Below are 26300 nucleotides of genomic sequence, written 5' to 3' on the forward strand. Positions count from 1 at the left end.
AGATGGGGTTTCGCCATGTTGGCCAGGCTGGTCTCCAACTCCTAACCTCAGGCGATCCACCCGCCCTCAGCCTCCCAAAGTGCTGGGATTATAGGGGTGAGCCATGGCACCTGGCCCACAGCAGACCTTTTTTTTTTTTTTTTTTTTTTTTTGAGACAGAGTCTCGCTCTGTTGCCAGGGGCTGGAGTGCAGTGGCACGATCTCGGCTCACTTCAACCTCCACTTCCTGGGTTCAAGTGATTCTCCTGCCTCAGCCTCCCAAGTAGCTAGGATTACAGGCGCACACCACCACGCCCAGCTAATTTTTGTATTTTTAGTAGAGACGGGGTTTCACCATGTTGGCCAGGATGGTCTCGATCTCTTGACCTCGTGATCCGCTCGCCTCAGCATTCCAAAGTGCTGGGATTACAGGCGTGAGCCACCACACCCAGCCAGCCTACACCAGACTTTTACACACATGCAACTGGTTCCTGTACATTCCCATTTGTACACTACAGATCTCAAACTTGAAACTGAACACCTAAAGTTGCCCCAAACCTCCTCCACCTAGTCTTCCCCATCTCAGTTAACTGTTCAACTGCTTGGGCCAAAGCCTCCTCAATTCTTCCCTGATAACTTGATTCATCAGCAAATCCTGTTACCTCCAAAACATATATAAAATCCTACCATTCCTTACCTACACCACTATCCTCCTCTACTGCTCTGCTCAAAGCCACCATCCTATCCTTCTTCTATCATGACAGCAGCCTCCTGATCAGTCTTCCTGCTGCCACCCTCACTCCACCAGTCTATATTCAACACAGCAGCCAGATGATCCTCTTAAAAAGAAGCCTGGGGATGCCTCTGGCAGCTGTGCTGAAAGGAGACTATGGGCATAAAAGCCTCCACTGCTCCCATCTGTTATAGAGTAAGTGCCAAAGCCCGCCAGTGGCCTGAAAGATCCTCCAAAAATCTCCTCCTCCACCCCTACTCACCCTGCTTCAGCCCCTCAGCCTCCCTGCCAGGCCTGGGACACCAGAGGGACACCCCTCCCCCAGGCCCATGCACATGCTGCTCCCTCTGCCTGAAGCACTGGCTCCCCGAGAGCCACAGGGCTTGTTTCTTCACCTCACCTCCTTCACAGCTTGGCTCCAAAATCACCTCCTACATGAGGCCACCCCTGCCCCTGTATGTAGAACCACAGCACCCCACCCTCATCTGGCATGCCCTATCCCTCTTTGCAACTTTTTCTTTCTTCCCATTGTATGTAGCATCTTCTGCTTCACCACATGATCTGCTCATGTCTTTTATTTACTGACTGTCTCATCTCACTAGGAGGCAAGCTCCATGAAGCAGGTGCATCCCTCTTGTCTACTGCTGGGCCCCAGTGCCTAGAGGAGAGCCTGTAAAAGCAAGATGCCAGTGACACTGAAGGACAGGAGCCACTAACTACTTAGGGGCCAAACTTTGCTCCTCAGCTGGATCTGTGCTGGGAATAGGTGTTTGAGGGTGGGAAGAAGGCCAGATGGTCCTGAGGAAGTTGTCATGCTTGCCTAGGCAATGATGCTAAGAAGACACTGAAGAGACACAGGCCAAGGTAGATGGAAAGGGAGAGCCTTCAGGAAGCCAGAGTTTCTCCAGATGAAAACACTCAAAGGGAATCCAGGTCCTACTTAACTTGGCCTTGCCTGAAGGCTGTATTTTACCATTTTGTTTTATATTATGGAAGTTATAAACTCTGAAAAATCCAATGACATAACAGAATGGTACCAAATCTAGACTAAATGCATCCTAAAATGAAGAACCAATACAAAAAAGGCCAAAATCCAACTAAAAAGTGGGCAGAGGAAATAAGCAGACTGGCTCACCAAAAAAAAACAAAACAAAAAGCCAACAGCAACAACAACAACAAAACAACAGATGACCAACAACTGTATGAAGAAGGTACCCTCCTTTCTCCTAATTAAAGCAGCAACACAAATTAAAACAATGGTCCTATGTTCTCATATCAGATTAGTAAAGACTTACAAGTTTACTATGAATCACTGTCGCAAGGGTGTAGGGAAAAAGGCATTTCCACACACTGGATAGTTCCATCAACTGGTACAACACCCATTTGAATACACACAACCTCTGATCCAGCAATTTCTCTTCTGGAAACGTATCCTAAATATAGTGCCCACAGACTTATCTGTAAGAATCCCCTAAGAGCACTGTTTCTAACAGTGGAAATGCTGGAATCAATTCGGATGTCTAACAGGGGACCACTTACACTCCGTAGTATGACCCCTTCGCATTTAATTCATTTATGTGCATGAAAAAAGAGGCAGCAGGATACATAATAAACCGTTAATAGCAGTTGTTTCTGCAGAGTGAAACTGCCAAGTGGAAACCACTTCTTATTTTTTTATGTACTCTTTTTCTATTAACTTTTTGTTTTGTTTTTTTTTTGTCATAGGCCATTTGTTTTCTTATAACACTACTTAACTAGAATCAGTTTCTCCTGCTTTATCCTATCACTCACTCCTCCTCTTTTGTGATAAAGAGGGTACCAGGAAGTGAATCAAAAAAGCCTAGGGCCTGCAGCCGGAGCTGCATAGAGAGCTATGTAGCTGCTGATCATATTTCCAGAATGAAAAGGGAAGCCAGCCCGCTGGGACTCAGCCCTAAGTGGGAGGTGTCGCTGCAGCTATCTTCCCTCTCAAGGGCAGCGACCCATACTGCTCATTTGGCTCAGGCTGACCTAGAACCCTGAACACACCTGACAGTTCAAAGACCTCTGGGCTGTGCCCAGTCAGTTCCCATCATGGCCCAGGAACCACCAGGGAAGCCAAGTTTACCAGTGCAGACCACCTCGGTGAGCACAGAAATGCAACCTGTCAGCTCTCACCCAGCCTGCTATTTGCACTCAAAGACCAGGTACATATCACCCCAGAGGGCCCTCATCAGGCCTCACACTGGAACCAGGGTGAATACCAGACTAGGGGCCTCAAGTTCTCCTCTCACTTCTGAATAAGCTGTAGGCAAAAACCTTTATATCATCAAAACTTAACTGAAATTGAAGAACACAGGTATATTGCCCTCTCTTGGAAAAAGTGGTGAGAGGATTCCTCTTTCAATGTAATCTGTCCAGTTGTAGTGGATCATGCCTGTAATCTCAGCACCTTAGGAGGTTGAGGCAGGAGGACTGCTTGAAGCCAGGGGTTCGAAGTTACAGTGAGCCATGATCATGCCACTGCACTCCAGCTCAGGTGACAGAGTGAGACTCCATCTTTTTAAAAATAGTAATAATAATAATAATAATAATAATTCATCTGCTCCATCTGTCCCCTGACTAGAGGGAGGTAATCCCTAGACTTCTTTCGGGAACCCAGACAGCATGAAATAGCCCTACTGTTGCTGAGCACACACGAGTATGAGCAAGGGGAAAATCCCCCTTCTCCAGGGAGGGTCTGGGTCTTGAGTCAACGTACCTTGGCTTCTGTTGCGCTCCGTATGCTATGTTTTACCTTTGTGCTGGAAGTTCTGAGCGCCACACTCACCTGGTCTAGAGTCTTACAGCAATCCACCAACACACCCACAGGCTGGGTGTCCTGCAAGCTCTCCTTCAACTCCCTCAGCTCCAGATCAGAAGGACCAAGACTCTCATCCTACCAGAGAGAGGAGAAGGGGAAGGTCTGTCACTGCCACAGGAGGAACAACACAGAAAATACAGCCTCCCCCAGATTCCTGGACCCCAACACAGACTCACCGGAGTCTGGGGAGGCAGGGCCTCAATGGTGGCAACGTGGGAGGAGATGGGCAGGATGTTGAGCTGGTCATCAATGACGAGACACTTCTTACAAGAGGCCAGAGACAGAATAAACCTGAGATACAAAACCGCTGCAATGAAGTGTTGGGGAGGGCATGCAATGTCTATACAGAGTATAACTTTTCTTCAAAAAAAATTAATTGGCCCCAAGTGTCTCTAAGAAAGCCAGAAAAAGCTAAAACCCAGTTGGAGAGCAGTGTGAGATGATTCAGCACCTCCTCCACAAGGTACCTGAACATACTTTTATACAGCAAATCAGAAAACCAAGGACTCGTCCCAGGAGATCAATTAGAAGCCCTCCTGTTGTGCATGACCGCCCCTATTCCCTGCACCACGTGGCCCTCCCCTCATCCTCCCAGGCTTGCTCTTTAGCACTGAGGTGTTTCAGGCCATCCTTAAATGGGGAATTCCAAACCCAACCCCCATATGATCACCAGTCACACAGGGAAAAAACACAAATGAATTCATCTTCTGTCACTAGGAAAAATAAAAAAAAAGGAAGAAGGGGAAAGGAAAGCTCCCCAAAGAAATACAATACAAACGTTCTTGCATGCAGGAAAAAAAAATGTGTTTGACTATAAAATTCAAACATTCTCCCACTGCAAGAAAAGGATTTCATAGGCTTCTGTTGTATTCAGTAGCACACAGCTGCTCCTCCTGATCCGCTCATTCTACTGAGTTAGTGCATCACAGATGGTTAAAATGAGAAAGGCCCCCAGGGTTCATCAAGGCTCGGATTTCTAAACCTCAGCATTACTGACATTTTGGATCAGATAATTCTTTGGTGTGGAGCTGTCCTGTGTACCACCGGTTGTTCAGCAGCATCCCTGGCCTCTACCCACCGGATGCCCACGGCACCCACCACCACCCTCCCAAAGTCATTACAATCAAAACATTTCCAGACATTGCCAAATGTCCCCAGGGGGCCAGATAGCTCCAGATGAGAACCACTGATTTAGGTCAAAATTTCCTAAGGTGTTTCGCAGGGTGCTAACTGGTGTTCCCACACCCCCCAAAAAAACTCCGTGGTAAAATAAATTTGGGAAACAATCAGTTAAACAGGTCCCTGCTGCTGCGAGACTTTTCAGAGATTACAACAGGCTGGGGTAAATCTTCATACAGGAAAAAACAGTATAGGTGTTTCCCAGACATATATGGCCAAATCCTCCTCATATTCCCTCTTAAAAGACTAGTGTTCTATGGCCGGGCACGGTGGCTCACGCCTGTAATCCCAGCACTTTGGGAGGCCAAAGTGAGCAGATCACTTGAGGTCAGGAGTTCGACACCAGCCTGGCCAACACAGTGAAACCCCACCTCTACTAAAAATACAAAAAATGGCCAGGCGCGGTGGCTCATACATGTAATCCTAGCACTTTGGGGGACTGACGGGGGCAGATCACTTGAGGTCAGGAGTTCAAGACCAGCCTAGCCAACATGCTGAAACCTTGTCTCTACTAAAAATACAAAAATTAGCCAGGCATGGTGGTGGGCTCCTGTAATCCTGGCTACTTGGGAAGCTGAGGCACAAGAATTGCTTGAACCCGGGAGGCGGAGGTGGCAGTGATCCAAGATCGTGTCACTGTACTCCAGCCTGGGAAACAGAGCGAGACTCTGTCTCAAAAAAATAATAATACAAAAAATTAGCCGACTGTGGTGGCGGGCACCTGTAATCCCAGCTACTCAGGAGGCTGATACAGGAGAATCACTTGACCTGGGAGGCAAAGGTTGCAGTGAGCCAAGATAGCGCCACTACACTCCAGCCTGGGTGACAGAGCAAGACTCTGTCTCAAAAAAATAAATAAAATAAAAATAAATAAATACAAATTTAATTTCAGATAACAAATTGTACACCATATTTGAAATTATGGGTGTTCCTTTGCTCAGAAGAAACATTTTGTCACCTTTTTCTGCCTCTAATTACATCTCACCCCCCCTCCCATATTTATCTTAACCATTTTTACTATGCCAATATGTCATATTCATAATAAAAAGTTTGGAAAAACTAGTGCTCTATGAAATATCTTCTGGGAAACAGTGATCCAGAAAAATCACTCCTTTAAATGATGAGTAAGCTAAGAGAGTAACCTGGTTTAACTGAGCTGTCAGGGCCAGCAGCAAGACAGAATTGAGGTTTCCTGGCTCCAACTTTCTACCACGTTTCACTGCTTCCAGTTAGTCTCACAACTGCTGCTATTGTCAACAATCTCATCATTTTTGGAATATTGTACTACTTTCTCCAATATAAAAGCAAAGTTTTCAGTTGAGTCCAAGATAAAAATATCCCTCCCAATGTGGCTACCCCACAACTGGGAGGAACTATAGACCTACCTTTCATTAAATCTTCCCACCACATCCTGATGGGCCTCAGTTCTGTACCTGGAATGCACATCCTAACAAAGAAACACAACATCCATTAACAAAGGCATGCAAACAGTGCTGAGGACCAGGGTCCAAATACAAAGCTCTATCCAAGGAGACATGGGCAATCTTGCTGGAAACAAAATCACTCCTACACACACTGCTGTGCCAAATGGTAATTGCTGAAACTGGGATCAGACACTGAATGCAACATTGCTTATTAAAATCTTTCACTTTTCCACATTTTTTCTAGCATCCTGTTATATTCATTCATTTCATAAAATTGGCATGCTGTGTGCCAGATACGCTGTGTATACACTAATGAACAAAGCATGACCTCTGTTCTCATGGCGCTTGGAGTGTAATGGACAGAGGAAGAAAAATTAGTAGATAAATACAAATTTTGGCAAATGCTACATATGAAATATAGACTGCACAGATAGCAAGTGGGGGTCACTTATGCAGGGTAGTGAGGGAGGGCCTCTCTGAGATAAGCTGAGGCCTGAAGGGTAAGTAGGTAGCTATGTAAGAGGGAGAGGAAGAACAAACTGATGTGAGCACAAAGTCATTCATTCACTCTCAAATATCTAGGGAATGCTTACTAAATGCCAAGAACTCTTCTAAGATATGGAAATGCAACAGCAAAGAAAACTAACTCTCTGTTCCAATCAAATTTATTTATTTATTTATTTAGAGACGTTGTCTTGCTCTGTTGCCCCGGCTGGAGTGCAATGGCGTGACCTCAGCTCACCGCAACCTCTGCCTCCTGAGGTCAAGCAATTCTCCTGCCTCAGCCTCCCTAGTAGCTGGAATTACAGGTGTGCACACCACACCTGGTTAATTTTTTTTCATATTTTTGGTAGAGACGAGGTTTCACCATGTTGGCCAGGCTGGTTTCAAACTCCTGACCTCAGGTGATCCGCCCACCTCAGGCTCCCAAAGTGCTGGGATTACAGGCATGAGCCACTGTGCTCAGCCCTCCAGTGAAATTTAGAGACTAGTACAGGAGGACAAATAATAATAACTTTAGGTAATTGTCAAGTGCTTTGAAGAAAAATAAAGCCGGTTAAGGAGTGACAGGCGGAGCTGCCTACTACAAACAGGGTGTGAGGAAAGACCACATGGATGAGGTGGTATCTGAGCAGGGGCTTGAATGCAATGAGCAAGCGAGTCAGGCAGAGGTCCAGAGGAAGCACATTCCAGTGGGAACAGCAAGTGCCGAGGCCCTCGCATGAGTGTGTGCCGGGTATGTCTGAGGACATTTGAGGAGGCCAAAAGGGCTGTAGTGCAAGCGATGATGGGAGAAGTAATGACAGGAAACAGCCCCTAAGATTTGAGGAAAGTCCATTTCATCAGATAAATGCAGCTCAGGAAACCCTAAGTCCAATCCAACCACCATTACTGAGCTGCTGGACATGGGCATGACTTAAAACTTGCCTCTGAAAACTGACTTGGCAACGCTGACAGAGTGAGGAGACCAGCTCTGCATCAGGTGAGACATATCCCTAATTCCTCACCATGTCCTCAGTCAGTGTCTTTTGCTTTGGGAGAGCACAATCTCTGCTGGAGTTGAAATTCTTGCCAAACTGGGAGTACAACTAGCAAATGTTCCTTAGTCATCCATTAGGATAAGGGCCAGTGAGGAGTCTACACATGGTCCTTTTTTTGCAATACACAAATTTAGGCACTGGCATTTCTCCTTGTACAATATCATTCCAGAAAATTTAACTACATAAAAGCTGTATCATATCTGAATCTCACTGGTGTAGAATTTGCAAGTGCCTGAAAACAAAGGTGAAATTCGGAGATTCCTAGGCACACTCATGGACCCTGAGATTTAACTGTAGTGATTTTTTCATTAGTTACAATCAAAGAGCTCTTAGCCCGAGGCTGTGCTGACTACTCACTGGAGCTGCCCAACAGGAATTCTTTAAAGAAAGCAGAACACAGCAAAAACAGATTTACTTGAACCCTCACAATTAAGTTAAAAAACAGATGCTTACCATGGTCATTGTGTACAATTGCTTGAGTGAGTTCATGGTCCGTAGGAGGATGACCACTAGCCCACCACCTTCCACTGTTTCTACAGTCCTGGCCAGCAAGTTTGGAGTTAAGGCTTCAAAATCCTGGAAGAAGGGGGCGTTAGAAAGAGCTGGTCATGAGAATAGCAACCCAAGGGACTTTTTTTTTTTTTTTTGAGATGGAGTCTTGCTCTGTCGCCCAGGCTGGAGTACAGTGGCACAATCTTGGCTCACCACCCACCTAAGCCTCCCAAAGTGCTGGGATTACAGGCATAAGCCATCGCGCCCGGCCCAACCCAATGGACTCTTACCCAAAAGCCAGGTGATAAGGCAAAAAGAAGACTTCAGAGCACAAAGCCAAGACCATACTTGTTCCCACCTTGACTTCCCAGGATACACACACAGGGGTACCACAGAAGAGGGCCAAACCCTCGAATATACGAATACCTGGTTTTATATGCCAAAAATGGGTCTCTTATTAGAGACATTGTTAGTTTTATATGTCAAAAATGTCTCTGATAAAATCCTATGTGGAAACAAATCTTCCAACCTTCACTGATTCATACCTGAATTTCAGAAACATCTTGCATTTTCTGACATTTATAGCTCAAACCTGTTTGACAAAACTATACCACATGGGGGAGCTACTGCTCACAGGAGTCATTATTCAGGCAATTGATCATGGCAGCAAGTAGAAGACCACTCCCTACCAATCAGTGATAACCCAGGGCATTTCCCTGAGTAAAGGTGAAAATGAGGCATAATGCCCTCTTTTTTGGCCTCCAAGGTGAGATGCAAGCCAGCAGTATAGGAGACAACCCATATTTTGCGAGGTATGTAACTTGACATAATAATGGGCACAGTCGTAGGTGTATATGATAAACACACAAAAATGTGGGGATTTGTGCTTAATTTTGTCTTGTTTTTTCTGGGAGAATGGGGAAGGGAGGTGGCACAGGAATCAAAGAAACAACGAATAAAACAAAGACCACCAGAGCTTACACACACATGCACACACACAAAGTGAAACTTAGTCTATTAACTTGCCAGGCAAGAGAATACACACCAGTGCAGAAATTCACCAAGTAGTCTCTGAGAGGTAAAGTGCGGGGTTTTTAAGGGCTAGAAAAGGGGAGAGGGGACTTCATGGTGGGTATGCTACTCAGGCACTCTGGACAGGACATTTAAGTGCATTGGTCTGTATCCGGTTGGAAAACAAGTCCCATTGCTCACTGGACAAAAAAGTCTTTGGTGAATGCCAATAAGGACCTGGGGTCCTAGAGGCACTCAAAGTCTCTGGCATTTGCTTTATCAGCTTTAGCTAGTTAGAACCAGTTATAATAACGCATCAACTTCAGTTCTGGTGTCTCTAGACAAGTGCTGATTTAGGTAGAAAATTCTCTTTTTATACGGGGTAGGTGACCAAGTGTACTTTGGAAAGTGGCCGGGACTTCCACTAATAATGCTTGGGGATAGGGAACATGGGACTGTCCTCTCCTTACTGTACATCTGTTCCCAGTGGAAAGCCAGGCAACCCAAGCAACCCTCAAGACTCTGACTTCAATCGCAGGCTAGAGGAAGCCACCCACCTGCAGCACACACATGCCAAAGGTATTGCCCAGGATCTTGTGGGTCTCGTTGTAGTAGCAGTAGCGAATGTTTGTGGCTGCTATGAAGAGTTCAAAGGGGTCATCCTGCTTTATGTTCAATGTTCCATTCTTTATTTTCTTCTGCAGCTGTCGCATTCTTTTCTTCCGGTGACTGCAATCACACGCCCCCAATCCCATGAGAGCCAGTTAACCAGAGCGGCTAAAGAGTTGGAACCAGGGGAAAGGCTCAGTGATCACCCACTTAGACTTTCAGAGCTAGTAGGGAACTTGGAAGTGTGAGGCCCACTTCAGGTGGAGGGCAGTGGAGAGGCAAGAGAGGCATTAGAGTGCTTAAGGACTTGGAGTAAGTGATAAGTCTATGTGTGAACTCTGCTATTTTATCCTGTGACCTTGAGCAAATACTTTGCTTTAAAAGATGGGTAATAGGGTAGCTAACCCTCACATTTGTCCAAAGCCAGAGCTTGAAACCAAACCTGAGTGGCCTCATTATCTCAGTCATAAGCCAATGCTTCAACTACACTGTGCTGTTCCCCAGAGATCCCGGGAAAGACAAGGTGATGGCACGTTACTTTATTCATCCTTCCTAGAGGACTTCCTCCCCGAGAATGTGGGATTATGTCTTCAAGGGCAGGTCTTACATAAGACAATAATGATACAGGACACAGGGATCAGAATGGAATCTGGACATCTCTAAGGAATTCCTGAATTTTTTTTGGTCTTAAAAACCCTGCATATCCAGCTGCTACTTACCTTTTCCTTTACCAAAAGAGAGAAGTAGAATGTTCTAGAATGGAGGATTACAGCTGATCAAAATTTTACCATAGTTCTCTAACTTAATAGCTAGAACAAAGGCCTTTCCTCCTGTGGGCCTCCACTTCCTCATCTATGAACCAAGGCAGTGGGTGAGTTTATCTCCACTGTCCCTTCTGGCTCAGGCCTTAAGCCCATGACTTACAAGCAGGCATTAGCTTGAACACAATGCTCTGCCAGAGCAAGACAGGGCTGGGGCAGAAAAGCTATAAGAGGTACAAAAGTAGATTTTTAGAAGTGAGGCCAGGTGGTTTAAATTCAAAAGGCAAATCTGCCCAGAAGACTCTGAACTAATTCCACACCCATCTCATATTTGCCAAATGAAAAATATTGAAAACCAGAAGCCCTAAAAACTTAAAATTCTGGGATAGGCAACAGGCCTTATTCTCAATCTGTATTAAAAATGCCTACCTCTCTAAATATGAGAGTATATACAACAGAATACCAATTATGGTTCAAAACTACATACCAGTAATATACACCTAGATGCTGACAATGCCTACACAGTGAGATGCTTTTTATTTTCATCTTTGGGTTTTCTGCACTTTTCACATTTCACAGTAAGGCTCTTATGATTGTCTGGTTTCCTTTAGGCAGAATCCCTTCACTTTAAGACCACAAGACAGGGGCAAGTTTAGCCTCTGGTATTAATTTAAATTAAAATAATTTTAGAGCCTGTAAACAACACATCCAACTCAATGTATACTGAGTACCTATGATAAACATGCTAAATCAGTTGAAAATATGAAAATACAAAGATAAATAGGAGAGGGCTCCTAACTGAATGAGCTTATCACCTGAAAGTTAAAAAAAAAAAAAAAAAAGAAAAAGAAAAAAAATGAATGTAAGTCACAGTATGTGACTCCACCCTAAAGAAAAGCATCCATTAGCAAGCATTATAGGAGAAGGACAAGTGCAGAGGAAGGTAGAGGAACAACCAGGTATGACTGGGGGGCTCAGGAAAAGTTTCATGGAGGAGGCAGGCCCTGAGAAACAGGGAGGATTTCAATAGGTGATATCAGGGAGGTGGAAGTGGCATTCCAAGCAGAGGAGACAGCATGAGCAAAGAAAAGGAGGGAGGTTAGTCATAGCATAAAGCAGCCAGAGCTGGAGACAGGCTTTCAAAGTCAGATGAGAGATGAGCACATTTGGAAATTAGAAGAGGTTCAAGGACAGAATCGCACAAGCCAGCTAGGTTTAGAGTAAGGAGACAAGATCCAGAGAAAGAGAAGAGCTCTGGAAGGTGGTCTGAGTAAAGACACTGAAGCCAAAAAAGGAGACTATTTCTGAGGTGATGCCATGGTGGTTATCTGCCAAGGAACAGCACTACCTACCCCATCCCAAACTTCTCCAAACACAAAGTTGTAGGTAGAACTTCCAACTTCCTATTATGCTATGACTAACCCCACCCTCCTCTAGCCAGGGGTGGGCATCTTTCCACCAGAATTTTGGGAAAAAGTCTGATTTCCACATGGCTGGGCCTGAAACAAGGAAAACGCAAGTGTTGTTTCTGCTAGGGGGGCAACAGAAAACAGAAAGCTGGTCTGCAGTGAGAAAGCTGGTCTGCATAAAGCAGATATGCCGAGATGACAAACTGAGCTGGGAGCATTAGCACTCTGACTCTAGATCACCCATGAGCAGAGCTGAAATCTTATCCCCTTGGATTCCAGGAAATATCCCATATACCTCAATGAAATCCCTTTGTGCCAAATTGTGTTTGTGTTGAAAGCCTGTTATCTATGACTAAAAGTCTTGACTACCACAGCTTCAAATAGCCAACTGTCAAATATGGCAGTGAACTGGTAGAAGAAGAGGCAGAGCTCTGAAAAGGAGGAGAAAGAGAGAGAAAAGTTGACACATTAGGCATCAAGTTGCTGGGGATGTCTAACTGCACAATTTGATCACAATTATAGAAGCAGAAACCAGACTGCAAAAGTGGCTACTAAGTGCAAAAGATTTCTGTCTTAAGGTATATAGCAATAAAAATGGGGGGAAATGCTAACCTGAGAGAGAAATCTGGGTATGTAAGTAATCAGCTTTTGAAAACAGAAAAATCTGAGCATGCTTACAGGAAGGAGAAAGTTTCCAAAGGGTATGGGGTGGCCAGCAGAGGAAAGACAATACAGGTCCTGAAAGAGGTGAGAGAGGAGACACAGGGTACATAAAGGGGTTTTCCTTGGACATGGGATGAGGCATATCCCCCCTCCATGAAAGAAGGGGAGAAAAAGAGTGAAAAGTGGAATAAATTTGAGGTAGGAAACACAGTTTGAAGGAACTTGCAATGAGATGGGCTTAATCAGCCTAGAAAAGCAGGAAGGAAAACCATATGCAGAAGGCAAGGCATTGGATTGGTGACTTAAAAAGCATGAAAATGATTTGAAACTTATTTTCAGGAATGAAGAAAGGATATCAGCTCCATTTGTCCTCAGAAATAGCACCTCCACTAAAGACCCTTAAAAAGTATGTGAAGGAATCATTTCCTGGCATTTAACTGAGCAGGAATTGTAAGTTGGATAAAACACATGAAGAGCCCAGCTTACCTGCTAAACCCCAGCTCTTTCTTATAACACCACAGCACTGAAGGCCGAGCCTTCACAGTTGCTTTGGATAACATGTGATGAAGTATTACCACCTGCCAAACAAAAAAGTCACAGAATTTCAGGCACAAAAGAGACTTCAGAGATTGCCAGGCTTAAGACCTCATTTGACAGATGTGGAAACTAAATTGAGGGCCAGGGAAAGGAAGTGTCCAAGGTCCCAAGGCGAGCAATGACCAGGTTTGGACTAGAAGCCAGGTCACATACAGTTAACCTTGTGGTCAACCCACCACCCCAGGCTTCAAAAGGTATTAGCTTGTCCGCTAATCAATCTAAATACAGAGAATTTACCACTTCCAGGAAATAAAGAAAGGTTCCCACTAGACATCTTACCAGCCAAAGAGATCTTAATGCCATTATGTCCTGAAACACCAGAGTGCTTAAACATGCTGATTCTTTGGACAAGATAAAAAGTAATTCAGGAAGCATTTACCAGGTCATACCTGATCTTTTCCTCGATCCCCAACTACAACAAAGAGAGATCTTTGCCGCTCAGCTACCCCATTCTCAATGAGAATCCGGATTCGGTTATCCACCTTTTTCCGATGCATGGTGAAAAATTATTACTAAAAGAGAAAGAAACACAACTGGCCATGTGCACTAGATTGTCTAAGGAACATTAGCTGGCTGCCTCTTGTGGGACCAGGGACTGTGCTAAGCATATCTATAAATATTGTCTTACTTAACCCTCTAAGAGCTCCATAGGAAGACATCAGCCTCTGGTTTTAAACTCAGGAAACTTTGGGCTTGGGAGGTGAGAAAACCTTCCCTCAGCCTGGGAAGCCTGTAATTCACCTCTATTAAAGATTTTTTAAAAGTCAGAAACTTGTATATTCAAAAAAGTAGGAGAATGACTAAAATACATTAAAGGTATATCCAAATATCCAAAGCATTTTGTTTGTTTTTGAGACGGAGTCTCACTCTGTCCCCAGGCTGGAGTGCAATGGCATGATCTCAGCTCACTGCAACCTCTGCCTCCTGGGTTCAAGCAATCCTCCTGCCTCAACCTCCCAAGTAGCTGGAACTACAGGCGCATATGTTGGCCAGGATGCTCTTGATCTCTTGACCTCGCAATCTGCCCGCCTCAGCCTCCCAAAGTGCTGGGATTACAGGCATGAGCCACCACGCTCGGCCAAGCATTTTTAATAACTAAGGATATGGATATAGATGCTTATGACAGGATCATGACAGAATAAAGTATGATAACGTTTCTTATGCATACACATAACAAAGGGAAAAAAAAAAGACTGGAAGGAAATACCAAAGTATAAAGTAGCTACTTCTGAATGGTGGGACTTTTATTCGTTTTTGTGGAATCTTAAAAAATTCACGTGTTACTAATAAAGTCAGGGAAATCAATAACTATCAATGAATAATTCCATGATGTAATGTGACCAACTGTTTCCTCATTTTAGGGAAAACGATATTGAAGCCTTAGACAGACCTCAAAAGTTCTCGCCGGGCGTGGTGGTTCACGCCTGTAAGCCCAGCACTTTGGGAGGCCGAGGCGGGTGGATCACCTGAGGTCAGGAATTCGAGACCAGCCTGGCCAATATGGCGAAACCCTGTTTCTACTAAAAATACAAAACTTAGCCGGGAGTGGTGGTGGAGCTGCAGGAGAGGCTGAGGCAAGAGAATCACTTGAACCCGGGAGGCGGAAGTTGCAGTGAGCCGAGATGGCGTGCCATTGCACTCCAGCCTAGGCGACAGGGTGAGACTCTGTCTCAAAAAAAAAAAAAAAAAGTTCTGTATTACCTACAGTAAAATACTGCATCATCACAATAAATACATCAAAAAAACATCAGAAATATCACTGTAAAAGTAACATGCTTAGATGTAAAAGTGACATGCTACTTAGAAACTCTAGTACCTACTGCATTATAAACATACAACTCATTTACTGAAACTTACCATACCGTAACTGTCCCTTCTAACCTTCCAGTCCAAACAGATTTTAGCATATGTCTTACTATAAAACACTAAGTCACTGTCAAGGACCCCAATTTATAAGTAAAGGAGAAAGTATAAAGAATTCAAATATCCCGAGGCAGAAAAACGACAGAGACAGAATTTACACTCAAGTCTTCCTGACTCCAAAGCCTGAGCTCTTCCCAGTTCACCAATCTTCTCAACTTGTAAACCTTGTGTTGCCGGCCACATAAAGATCCCGCAAAAATCAATCAACAACTAATTAACGGGGGCTGCCTTTTGCTCTAGCTACTGTGGGAGCCCCAGAAGTAGTACTACAAGGCCCTTGACTTCAAGCTTGCATTCTTCTTGAAGAAGGTATTTAAGAGAATGAGATGAGGAACAAGAACACAGGTAAAATTAGATGTAAAAAAAAAAAAAACAAAAAAACAAAAAAAAAAACAGCTATACTGAGGGACCCCGTCAGATGAAGGAAGGGCTTAGATTACTACGGGCTGAAGCTGTCATGGAAGGCCTGGATTGGGAAGACCTTGAAGGAGATGATTATTTTTCACTCACTCATTCATTTGTCTATCTACACATAACATCTATGTGGCAGGCACCACTTTAGGTGCACTGGCAAACAAAACCAAGTCCTGAATGTGACTGCTGAACAGAGTATAAAGGAATGTACACAGTGAAGGATTTAAGAACGTGGAAGGATCTGGAATCAGATTACCCTAAGTATAATGCCCATAGCTGCAGCCAGGCACTGCGGACAAGCTCCACGGAAAGCAAGTGTTGTCACCCACCCGTTCACCCCGACTCCCCAGTTACAGGCACTTAGAGGGTGGGTATCGAGCCACGCAAATCCTCGAGGACGCTCGAGAAGCACGCGCCGAGAGCGGCTGCGTATTGGAGAGGTGATTCTGTTATCTTGGAGCGCCCCAAAAGAGGAGTGGAGGACAGTCGGCGTAGGCCAGGTATCCGTCCGGATGCAGAGCCTTCATCCTGAGGCCGGTCCCCTCTCGGCCCAGGAAGAACACAGACACCGATCTTGGCATCCATACCCGGCCCTCCCGCGTTGGGTACCTGCGCCCCGAGCCCGGCGGATCCCAGCCAGTGGAGAAGGGGAAGCACGTGGGAGCACGGAACAACTCCGAAAGAGAAGGCACAGCTGACTGCCCCTAGCGGATGCCTGGTGGCCGGGTCACGGAGTTAGCCTGGCTCCGCGGCACGCGCCCCCTCAGGCACTGGTAGACAGCACGTGCGCAAGCGCATTAAAGTCGCAGCGATGGCGAGCGAGAAGGGACCTTCCTCAAGGCTGTCGCTGAGTAATGACGTAAGCCACCAGAGGCGGAGCTGAGGCCTAGCTGTCCACTGCGGTTGCGCATTTTAGTCCCACTGCTCGCGGTAGCTAGGGTGTTGGGTGCGGTTTGCCTTTTCACGCTTCATATCCCAACTAAGGTACCTTGGCTAAGAAGGGCAAAATAGATGTCCGCACCCCAGGGCCTGCCCACGTAGGTCCAGGGTTTTCAGCGTCAGCCTGGATACGCGAGACGCGACGGATCCAACGATTTGTGCTCAATTTAACCGATCCCCGTAAGTTGAGGAAACTCGGCCAACAGACCTATTTTATTGGTCTCGCTTGGCCCTCCACCCCCACAGTACTGATCTTACAGATGGGAATCCTGTAATCTACCCATGACTGCGGCAGCTGTACTTTGCAGGCTCCCATTAGGCCTGCATATGGTCGTCAAATGAAATTACTCCCCCTGGGCTTCTAGTGAACTCCAAGAACATGACTACAAGGACAGCCTATACATAGTGTTGCATTCTTGACTTTGGGGCAGATCGCTGAACTTCAAAAAACATTATCAACTGCTTGATGTTTCCTCCTGGATACCGCAAATGTCTGAATCCAAACCCCTTCCCCAGATATACACTTACAATTTTAATGTCATCAGCAGCATCACCCATTTAATCCAACATCCATCATGAAATTTTTAGTTCAGCAGAATGTCAATATGCCCAGGCACTATTCTGCTCACAAGGGATAGTGACCAAAATGTTCCTGCCCCTCGTGGTTAATTCTAGGTTAAGTTTTAAATGCTATTAAGCGAAAGTATCCAGTGAGTAAAGTGACTAAGGGTACTATTTTAGAAGCGAACACTGAAGGCCTCTGACTGGGTGACACTGGATGGAACAAGGATCTGAAATTTAGTAAGAATGAGCCCTGAGAATATCTGAGTGAAAAGCTTCCCCACGCCAAGGATGTACATACAAAAGCTCCAAGATGGGGAAGTAGTCCTGGCAAAGCAGTCAGTGTGGCCAAAGCAGCGGGCAAGTGAAGGGCCAGATATAGAATTTAATTCTAGTCATGATGAGAAACCATTGGAGTTTGTGGGGGACAGGAAAATGAGAAAATCTGCTTTGCCCTCTTAAAAGGCTTCCTGTTATGCAAAAACTAAATCACAGGAAGGCAAAGGTAGAAAAAAGGAGAACAATTACAAGCTATTGTAGTCACCTGTGCTAGGATGGTAGTCGTGGTAGTGATTAGAGGTATTAGATAACTCTGGATATTCAAGTTAGAACCACGTGGACTCACTTAAGGATTAGAATCAGGTTATAAAAGTAAATTGAAGATGGCACCCAAAACATTTGCTCTGAGCAACTGGATGAATGAACAACTGGTGTTGGGTAATCAAGGAGTTGACTTGGAATATTGAGAGATTCGTATCAAGATATTGAATGAGTTTTGAGAGGTTTGGGACCTAGAAGTACTCAGGACTAAAATGCTGATCATATTCAAAATCATGGGATTGAATCAGATCACCCAGGGAAGAATACAGCTAGAGATGAAGTCTGACATCCAAGACCTGGAGAAATCAGCAAAGGATACTGAGTAGTGACCAGTGACATAGGGAATCTATAGACTCCATTCACCACCACCACCACATCCGCACCTTAAGTTGGAATCCATCATTTGTCACATGGGCCACTCGAACAAGCCTGCTTACCATCTCTTGGTCCATAGATGTTGTTCATTGCATTGAATGTTCTTTAAATGGTAACTTTATTAAGTGAGCCACCATCCCCACCCCAAACAATACAGTTTTTTTGTTTGTTTTTTTTTGAGACGAAGTCTCGCTCTGTCGCCCAGGCTGGAGTGCAGTGGCGCAATCTCTGCTCACTGCAACCTTCATTTCCCGGTTCAAGCGATTCTTCTGCCTCAGCCTCCCGAATAGCTGAGACTACAGGCGCATGCCACTACGCCTGGCTAGTTTTTCTATTTTTAGTAGAGACGGGATTTCACCATATTGGCCAGGCTGGTCTCAAACTCCTGACCTTGTGATCCACCCGCCTCAGCCTCCCAAAGTGCTGGGATTACAGGCATGAGCCACCACGCCCAGCCCAACACACAGCTTTAAAACCTTCAATAGTTTGCAACTGTTCTTAAGAGACAAAACGTGGGATACAACTATTACGCCGTCCATAGTAGCCTTTACCTGTTTCTCTAACCTGTAACTCTGCTAGTCTTTTCTCTTTCCACTTGATCCTGATAACTTTCTCAGTCACTGGTGATCAGATGTGTAGGTATGTTCTTCTCTCCCTTTCTTTGACTAGTCTACTACTCCTCATCCTTCAAATCTAGCTCAATTACCCCTTTCAGTTAAGTCTCCCCTGATCATTTTAACTAGGGTATACACTCAGTCATGGCTTTAATATCTACCATCAACCACATTGCTCCATCATGGCATTTGCTACACTTTGGTGTCATATCAGTGTGATTAGACAGTTGAATGAAAGCAGAAACCACAGTAATTTTTGTCACCACTAAATGCCTAGTGCTTGGCATGATGCTGGGCAAAGGATACCCTAATTTGCTGAATAAAGCCTTAGTTCAGTTGCTTAATACAGTGTGTCTCCCTATTAAATACAGTACTTAAAATTGGTATTTCCAAGTAAGCAATAATACACAAATGCCTTTGCTAGATGATCAGGAACAAAACTGCTGATCTTCCACTGCCTCTACTCAAAACAGCCGTACTGCTAATGTAACTGGATTAGGCTTCAGAACAGCTTGTTAAAAGTAGGATATTAGTAGTAGAGGCTGAGAAATGTATTAGAAGATGAGGCTATCAGATTTCTTTTATAAACCTTTTCCTCTCCTCACACCAGTAGCACTTCTTCACTTACAGCTTTTGCTGGATGGTTTTTAACAACTTAAGCAGACTTCGTTCAAGGATGGTGAGAAAACCAGGCTTTCATATAATTTAATCTAGTGTAATTTTAAACATTCACTAGTCTTTTCCAGTATTTTTGTAGAATTCAAAATGGAAAAAGGTATGAAGACGAGCCTTAACAATTTACTTTCATTTTCCTAAGGGGTTTTCCTCCCCATTAACTCCATAAAAAGGACAAGATCAAGGGCAATACTGATTCTGTAAAATCTAACTTATAATCAACTAAAATTTAGAATGCTTAAAAAGAACCGAAGTGGAATGCAGATTCAGGAGCTTAAAGATAAAAATGGAGGGTTTGAATTCGGCACTTACCTGCATTCCATTTCCTCTAGTTATATTACTGAAAAGATAATGAACAAATGTCCTAAAACACTTAGGAAGCTGACTGCTCAACTAGTTGTTAACTGATCACCTCAGTTAATGAACCTTCTGAGAATAAGCACACATTCTATGTCTCCTTTAAGTGGAAGAGTCTCCCACGTAAGAGTTGCATATAAAAGGAGACAGAAGAACTGTAGAAGCTAACTGATTAGAAATACTTAAAGGATATTTGTTTTAATATCAAGGTACAATGAGAAAAACTTTTCCATATTTTTTAGGAATTATTAGGATCTGGAAATAAAACTGCCCTAATCAAGGTAATCAATGACATTCTACCTTTTTAAGTTTTAAAAAAGAAGTTTCATATCCACAAGATGATTTATATTGTGCATATACAAAAGTATTTTATATGTGAGCTTGCTACACCAAGAGGCTACAGTGACATGTGTGACAATCGTTTCCTTGAAACTCCGCTAAAATATGCATTTGACCAAACAAAAGGCCTTCTGCAGCTAAGACAAGCAATCATATATTATACAGAATGCTTAGAACCAAAATTCAGATCTTAATGAGACTTATTGAAAAGTTCTCTGCCCCATAATGAGGCACCCCTTTAAAAATATGGTCTAAGTAGAGACATAAAAGATATACATTTAAACTGTGATGGTAAAATAACCAAAAAAAGTAAAATTATAGTTCAAAAAAATCAAACAATTCTTTGAAAAAACATACATAGAAATAGTCAAACTATGAACACCTTTACACATTCACAACATCTGCACTAATGCATAGAAGTTCAAAACCTAGAAGGCATTTCTCCCCCATCCCTTCTCTGAAACTGATTCATAGAGGTCACTGTGTAAAGAACTTACTTCAGTCCTGATTGTAAATGTCATGAAATTATTTTCTACACAGAGAGCAAATTTAGTTTTATATAGGACTGCAAGCATACATCATCTAGGGATTACCCAGTAAACCACAAATATTTTATCCATTCCCCTAAGATACAGATAACATATGGTTGTGGTACATCCCAGGCAGATGTCATTTAAAGCACGCAAGGGGAGGTGCTAGCAAAAAAATACTCATTTGCCAAAGTAACAGGTTTACCCTTCCAATATGATGTACCACAACCACACATGAGAAAAGTCAAGAACTTATTTTATTTTATTTTAAAATAAACATTGAAGATCCCCCATTTCCCACCACCCTACAAAACTTCTGAATGTGGAATGTTCAACAGCCTATCCATTTTGGTAGGTTACAAAACCAGCAAAAACTCCAGTTGTCTAATGATGAATGTTTGAGAATAGTTTTGTTTTTAAATAGCTGAGCACCTACTGGAATAATTCCTGGGCTAAATGCTGAAAATAAAATTTAATTTCTGCACAGAAAATACCATTCACTTAGTAGCCTTTGCTTAAAGGTGGGATTAATTCTCCATGAAGTCAGAATGAGACAATAAGCAGCATTAAGTTCATAGGCACACACAACTAGTGCTCAAACTGCTAGCACAAATTCCAACAGAGTACATAAGGCTAAGTCACTACTCAAGTGTCCATTTCCATCAAATTTAGAGACTCTCCCTATGCATCTAAGGGAAGGAATTATCACTCTGAATATAAATGCCTCCAGGAGAAACGGAGAATTCAGTTAAGGTTAAATTAGACAAAAGATAGTAAGTGCGAGTACTAGAGAAATGTTGCTGGAGATAACCATAAAATTTGTGACACTAACGTGGCATGGGTGAATCACATAAGCTGCTAGCTGTTGAACACCAGTGTTTCAAGATACAACTTTTATAAACATGTTTTATTTGTTTTGCTTATACCATCAGAACTGAAACTACTGTCTGTGATTTCCCTGAAACAGGGAAATCAATCTAAAACACATACTGGTGCCTTTCAAAAGATAGCAATTGAAAAGGGTGGTAGCAGCAAGCATTTGGTATCTTTTCCTTTTAAAAAAAAGCTTTCAAGCTGAAGGAAAAACATGTGACCAACAGTGTTATGATTATCCACTAGAGATTTTCATCAGTACCTGTACCAATTTAGGTGACAATACAGCAAAATCCAAGGATTAGTGACAGACAATGTACATGTCATAAGGAATGATAGATAGTACCAATCCTTACAAAAGTCATTGTCTGAAAGAAACTGTTAAGTGTTCAAAAAGGTATCTAAATACTTCACATTAAGTACAGAAGCGGCCATCCAGATTACATCCCATATTTGTTGCATATTTTTCAAAAAGTGCCAATCAAAGCCTAATTTTGCATCTTGGCTTTGTCTTATACAGTATCAGCTGTTAAAAAGCATTTTACATGTGTTTTTAACCACAGTCGTTTGGCCAGATGAACAGTGCTGTGTCAAAGCTGGTAGCCAGCCTTATATGTGTGATTAGGACCCATGCATAATTTGGTATGCATCTGAACGTTCAGTGCTCCAATTTAACTGGAAAAGCTGTGAAATGCAGTTGTTCTGCCAAACCACACTCCACTCCTTTCATCTTCCTTTCTAGGGAAATATTTTAGTTTGTCAGTTATCACTGAATAACTCGAGGGCTGATTGGTAGATTTTATCCAATGTCATAAAAGTCAATCTTGCCTTTTTCAAGCCACTTCAAATAACTATGGAGATTATTATCACCCTGTAAAGTATACTGTTTTACTCCTAAGCAAGGGTGAGGAATCTGAGTATCATGTGCAAGGCTCAAGATGACGCTTAGGACAGAACATGCAGATTAAAAATAGTTTCCTTCCATATCCAGGTAATAGAAAGCTGACAATTGTAGTCCTGTCTTTATGGGATGAAAACAGTCCCTTTACAATAAGTTTCCTGAAAGGGAGAACAAATAGATAATAACTCTTCTGGTAACATATTATGGTACACTGGCCAGTGTGTTTTTGGCGATTAAACATAATCCTGTGAATCAGATTAATTCACTTGCTGAGTGTTCATTTGCGGCATCCCTCTGTTGGGTCTTGGGGGCCCTCCACGACCTAGAAGACAAAAATGGCATTTGATTTTTCTTTCAAATATTATTTGTTTTGCCTTCAAGCAGATTTTCATCTGAAGTCAAGAAGCATGTGGGCAGCCTGTCACCACATTATTAGGCTTAAGAGGTCAATTCTTCAGTGTTCAAGTTTCCCCTGTCCTGGAAGTTGTCATGCGCAAATTTGCTCATGTTCTCTTAGCTAAAAGAAGAGTAGAGCTAATGGAGTATTCCACCAGTACTCATTCATTCATTCATTCAACAAGTATTTATTGAGTGCCTACTATGTGCCAGGCACCGTCATCAAGCGTTGGGAATAGATACAGCAGAGAAGACAGACAAGGTACCTGCTCTCATGGAGCTTACATTCTAGTGTACACTCTAGCTTACATTTCAGTAGTAAGTAACATCATACTATCAAAATTAATAAAAGCACCAGAATGAAAACAGACCTTATTACCTAAACTGTTAAAAAGAAACAACATTCAAAATTGTATAATGACTTTTAACAGATAAAGTAACTTTTTACATGCTGTTAAAACAGATTTTTAGCTATCAGTTAACTCAACTTTCATCGAATATGCTACAAGGTGGGAAAGAAGAACATAACCCACATTCACATGCAAATATCCTTTGATACTTCTAGTCAAGTCAGTAATTCCCAAGTGATCCATTAATTTTTAGAAAAATGTACCTTTTTCCTGGCCAGTTTCTACTAGCATTCAAATCAAAGTACTTTGTAATTCCTCCTTAACACACATTTTATACATGTTATGGCCAATAGAGGAAACCTATTTGATGTTTAACCTCCCTCAAATCAGAGAACCATTTAGAATTTCACACTACATGAAATGCTAGCTCTAATTGTTAAATAGGTTAACTTCCTGCCAAAATGGGAAGTAGTTTTCCAACAGTAAAAGAAAAACAAAAAACTCTCTAAACCTGTAATTTTTTTTTTAAGTATAGCTCAGTAAGTTAGGAATTTGGGAGTTTTGTTTAAAAGTCAGAAATAAGTTGATATTTATATCACTAATAGAGGTCCAAAAGGCATTGCAAATTCTGTTAGTTCTATCATTTCTAAATGGTTCTCTAAATGTTAACTATGGCTTATCCGGCCATTAAAGGGTGTCTGGCCCTAAAATATAATAGGCATGTTTCAAAAAAATGAAAGAGGAATAATAAATTTATATAAATGTTCAATCTCATTCCAAAAATGTCTTACAAAAATGTTTCAGTAAGTACTTCCTAAAAACATTTAGCAGGTTTTAGGACCTGAAAAATAATTCAGTTGGAAAAACACTTTTTCTGAGAAGAGAGTATGTTCTAGTTTTCAAGACAGTTTATATAGTAACAGGGAAAGTCATTCAAAAATTAAAATTTGGGTCCAAGATTAAGTTTTAGAAACAGAGCATTTCATTTAATCCCTAGCAACAAGTCTGGAAAGGATAAATGTATTCCTAACATGCAGACTACGAACAGCTCTTCCAAGGCCAGAACAGAAGCTCCACTTAGGAGCTAGGATCACCACCACAAAATATTACCTCGTGGGGCTCCCCGTGGTCCACTCTGCCCAGAGCCTCGCTTGAAATTCTGCTGATATCCATCCTAAAAGACAAGCTAGTTAGTATTGAAAAGGTACTTTTTAAAAAATGCTTACCCATCTATTCTTTCAGTCTAACACTCAATACAGAATTCTTCCTTAATCTTTTAGACACTCCAGTATCAGTTTATCACAGCTACGCCCTATTCTGTAATTGTTGTACTTCTACTATTCTCAAAGAACATTCAGTGAAATACATTTCTCTGATCTTGGAAATCACTGTCTTTAACAGGCTTTACTAAAGGAGTACTTATGTTGAGTGTTAATAAAAGCTTTTGTTTCAACAAAGTATCTTGGACACCACAAAGTTAACGCCAAATCAGTTACTTAGGTTCATTAAGCAACAATACTAAGTCACTTTCACTGGTATATTTAGTTCAGGTTTACACTTTAGAACTACTTTACCTACCCGTTGATAGCCAGAGTAATCCCGGGGAGCACTGAACTGAGACTGTGTATAACCACTGTTTGCAGTGTTAGAGAATGAAGGGCGGTAACCATCATATCCTCCTAAAATTTAAGACAAGAAAAGAAATAATTTTCTTATCTTCACAAGGAATTTTTACTTTTTTATTAATGAAGACAGGAAGAACTAGAAAATTATAAGCCAGGCTAGTTAATCAAATTAATCTCCAATTTCCTATCTTGATCCAATCTGTTTATAAATTTCTATAAGTACTAACTGCCCCTCAGAAGATAAACTTTTAACTCATCTATGCATGTAAATACACATCTATACAAATATAATAAACAATCCCCATAAGTTTTGGTAACGTGGAAAATACTTATCCTCCAGGAGATAGTGGTAGATGTTAATTTGACATAACCAAATGAACAAAAATTCCATGATTTGTTATTTAAATAACAAATTATACCAAATACACAAATTATACCAATTGTACCAAAATATACATTTTGTTTAAATTGTACGTAAGAGGCTAATGCAGATACATCCTTCCCAAAAACTGTGTGATATATTTTACAAATCAAAAAATAATTTGAACTAGTAAAAGGTCATTAGAACCTCCTTTTTTTATTTTTTTTACCTCTGAATCCATTGGCAGGGCCCCGGTATCCATTCATCAAGCCTCTAGCACCACGGGAGCCTCCACGAGACACACCACGACTATTGTAATAGGGCTGATTGCTACGTGGAAATCCAGTGTTCTGCTGAGGAGGCTGCTGGTGGTTACCAGTCACTTGATGGGACTGGTCTGGGGAACCATGGTAAGTGCCAACCACTATAATTTAAAAAAGAAAAAGATAGCTCATTACCGTTTGTTCTCCCATGCACTTTCTAGTTTAAGAAGTGTCTTATACAGTCTCCTTAAAGTTTAATCCTTAAATTTACATACAATAAGGAAAACTACACATGAATAAAGTCTCTTACCTTTCTCCTACCCTTAGACTAAGCTAATAGGGGTAAAATTCTCCAACCACAATTCCAAACCTTTGAAAGCAGGGTGCATGATTGATCCTTCCAAACAAATTATTTGAAAGGCTGTATTAATGTCTTCTGAAAGGCATCTACTTTTTAGCACAAGAGACCCAAAATAACTCTTAGTACAATACCATTTTGTACCATTTAATTACTTCTTTTTATTATAAAGCTCCTTAGTGGTAGAAGTTTTCTTGTTCTTTTAAATATCCTTTTTTTTTTTACTTAGTAAAACATACAAAACCACTCTCATATTTAAGCAGCTATATGGTAGACTATGTCATCAATTACATAGTTTAATCAGCAGAGGCCTTCGACTTATAGCCCTTAATGCCAAATTCCATTTCAAAGTATTTAAAATGGCAAGTATAGCCAATTTAGAAAACAATCACACGGTACTCACATTGGCACTCAACCCACTTGAAGGTTCTAGAAGGTACACACTAACATATATACAAGCTCCATCCACAATGGAGAGAGTTCTAGAATCTAGAAATTTTCAAAAATTGAATACTACAGAACAATGTTTATAATTCAAAGAGGAGAAAAAAATAGGATGCTAAAAGTACCTCTGGTAGGTGAGGAAGGCAACAGAACAAAGGAAGG

General features: G+C 42.2%; 2 protein-coding genes across 4 annotated transcripts in view; both read right to left on the reverse strand.

Moving 5' to 3' along the window:
• The window catches only part of NAT10 (N-acetyltransferase 10), a 41343-nt gene extending 24918 nt beyond the window's left edge, over positions 1-16425 (reverse strand). The window contains exons 1-8 of the mRNA XM_055281950.2: positions 16187-16425; positions 13630-13752; positions 13130-13221; positions 9759-9930; positions 8152-8274; positions 6119-6180; positions 3731-3845; positions 3522-3629 (exon numbers count right to left, since the gene is read on the reverse strand). Of these exons, the coding sequence (XP_055137925.1) occupies positions 3522-3629; positions 3731-3845; positions 6119-6180; positions 8152-8274; positions 9759-9930; positions 13130-13221; positions 13630-13737 (780 nt within the window). The 5' untranslated portion in view covers positions 13738-13752; positions 16187-16425. The remainder of the gene's footprint in view (positions 1-3521; positions 3630-3730; positions 3846-6118; positions 6181-8151; positions 8275-9758; positions 9931-13129; positions 13222-13629; positions 13753-16186) is intronic.
• A 4381-nt stretch (positions 16426-20806) lies between these two features.
• Positions 20807-26300, reverse strand: part of CAPRIN1 (cell cycle associated protein 1) — a 50315-nt gene continuing 44821 nt past the window's right edge. For 2 of the 3 annotated variants that reach the window (XM_055281953.2, XM_063640982.1), the window contains 4 exons: positions 25303-25497; positions 24666-24766; positions 24198-24261; positions 20807-22663 (listed from right to left, as the gene is read on the reverse strand). In XM_055281953.2, coding sequence (XP_055137928.1) covers positions 22599-22663; positions 24198-24261; positions 24666-24766; positions 25303-25497 — 425 coding nt within the window. In that variant the 3' untranslated portion in view covers positions 20807-22598. The remainder of the gene's footprint in view (positions 22664-24197; positions 24262-24665; positions 24767-25302; positions 25498-26300) is intronic. The other variant, XM_055281954.2, reaches the window with a different exon arrangement.

This window comes from Symphalangus syndactylus, chromosome 6 (genome assembly GCF_028878055.3).
Source record: "Symphalangus syndactylus isolate Jambi chromosome 6, NHGRI_mSymSyn1-v2.1_pri, whole genome shotgun sequence".
Classification (NCBI taxonomy): Eukaryota; Metazoa; Chordata; class Mammalia; order Primates; family Hylobatidae; genus Symphalangus; species Symphalangus syndactylus.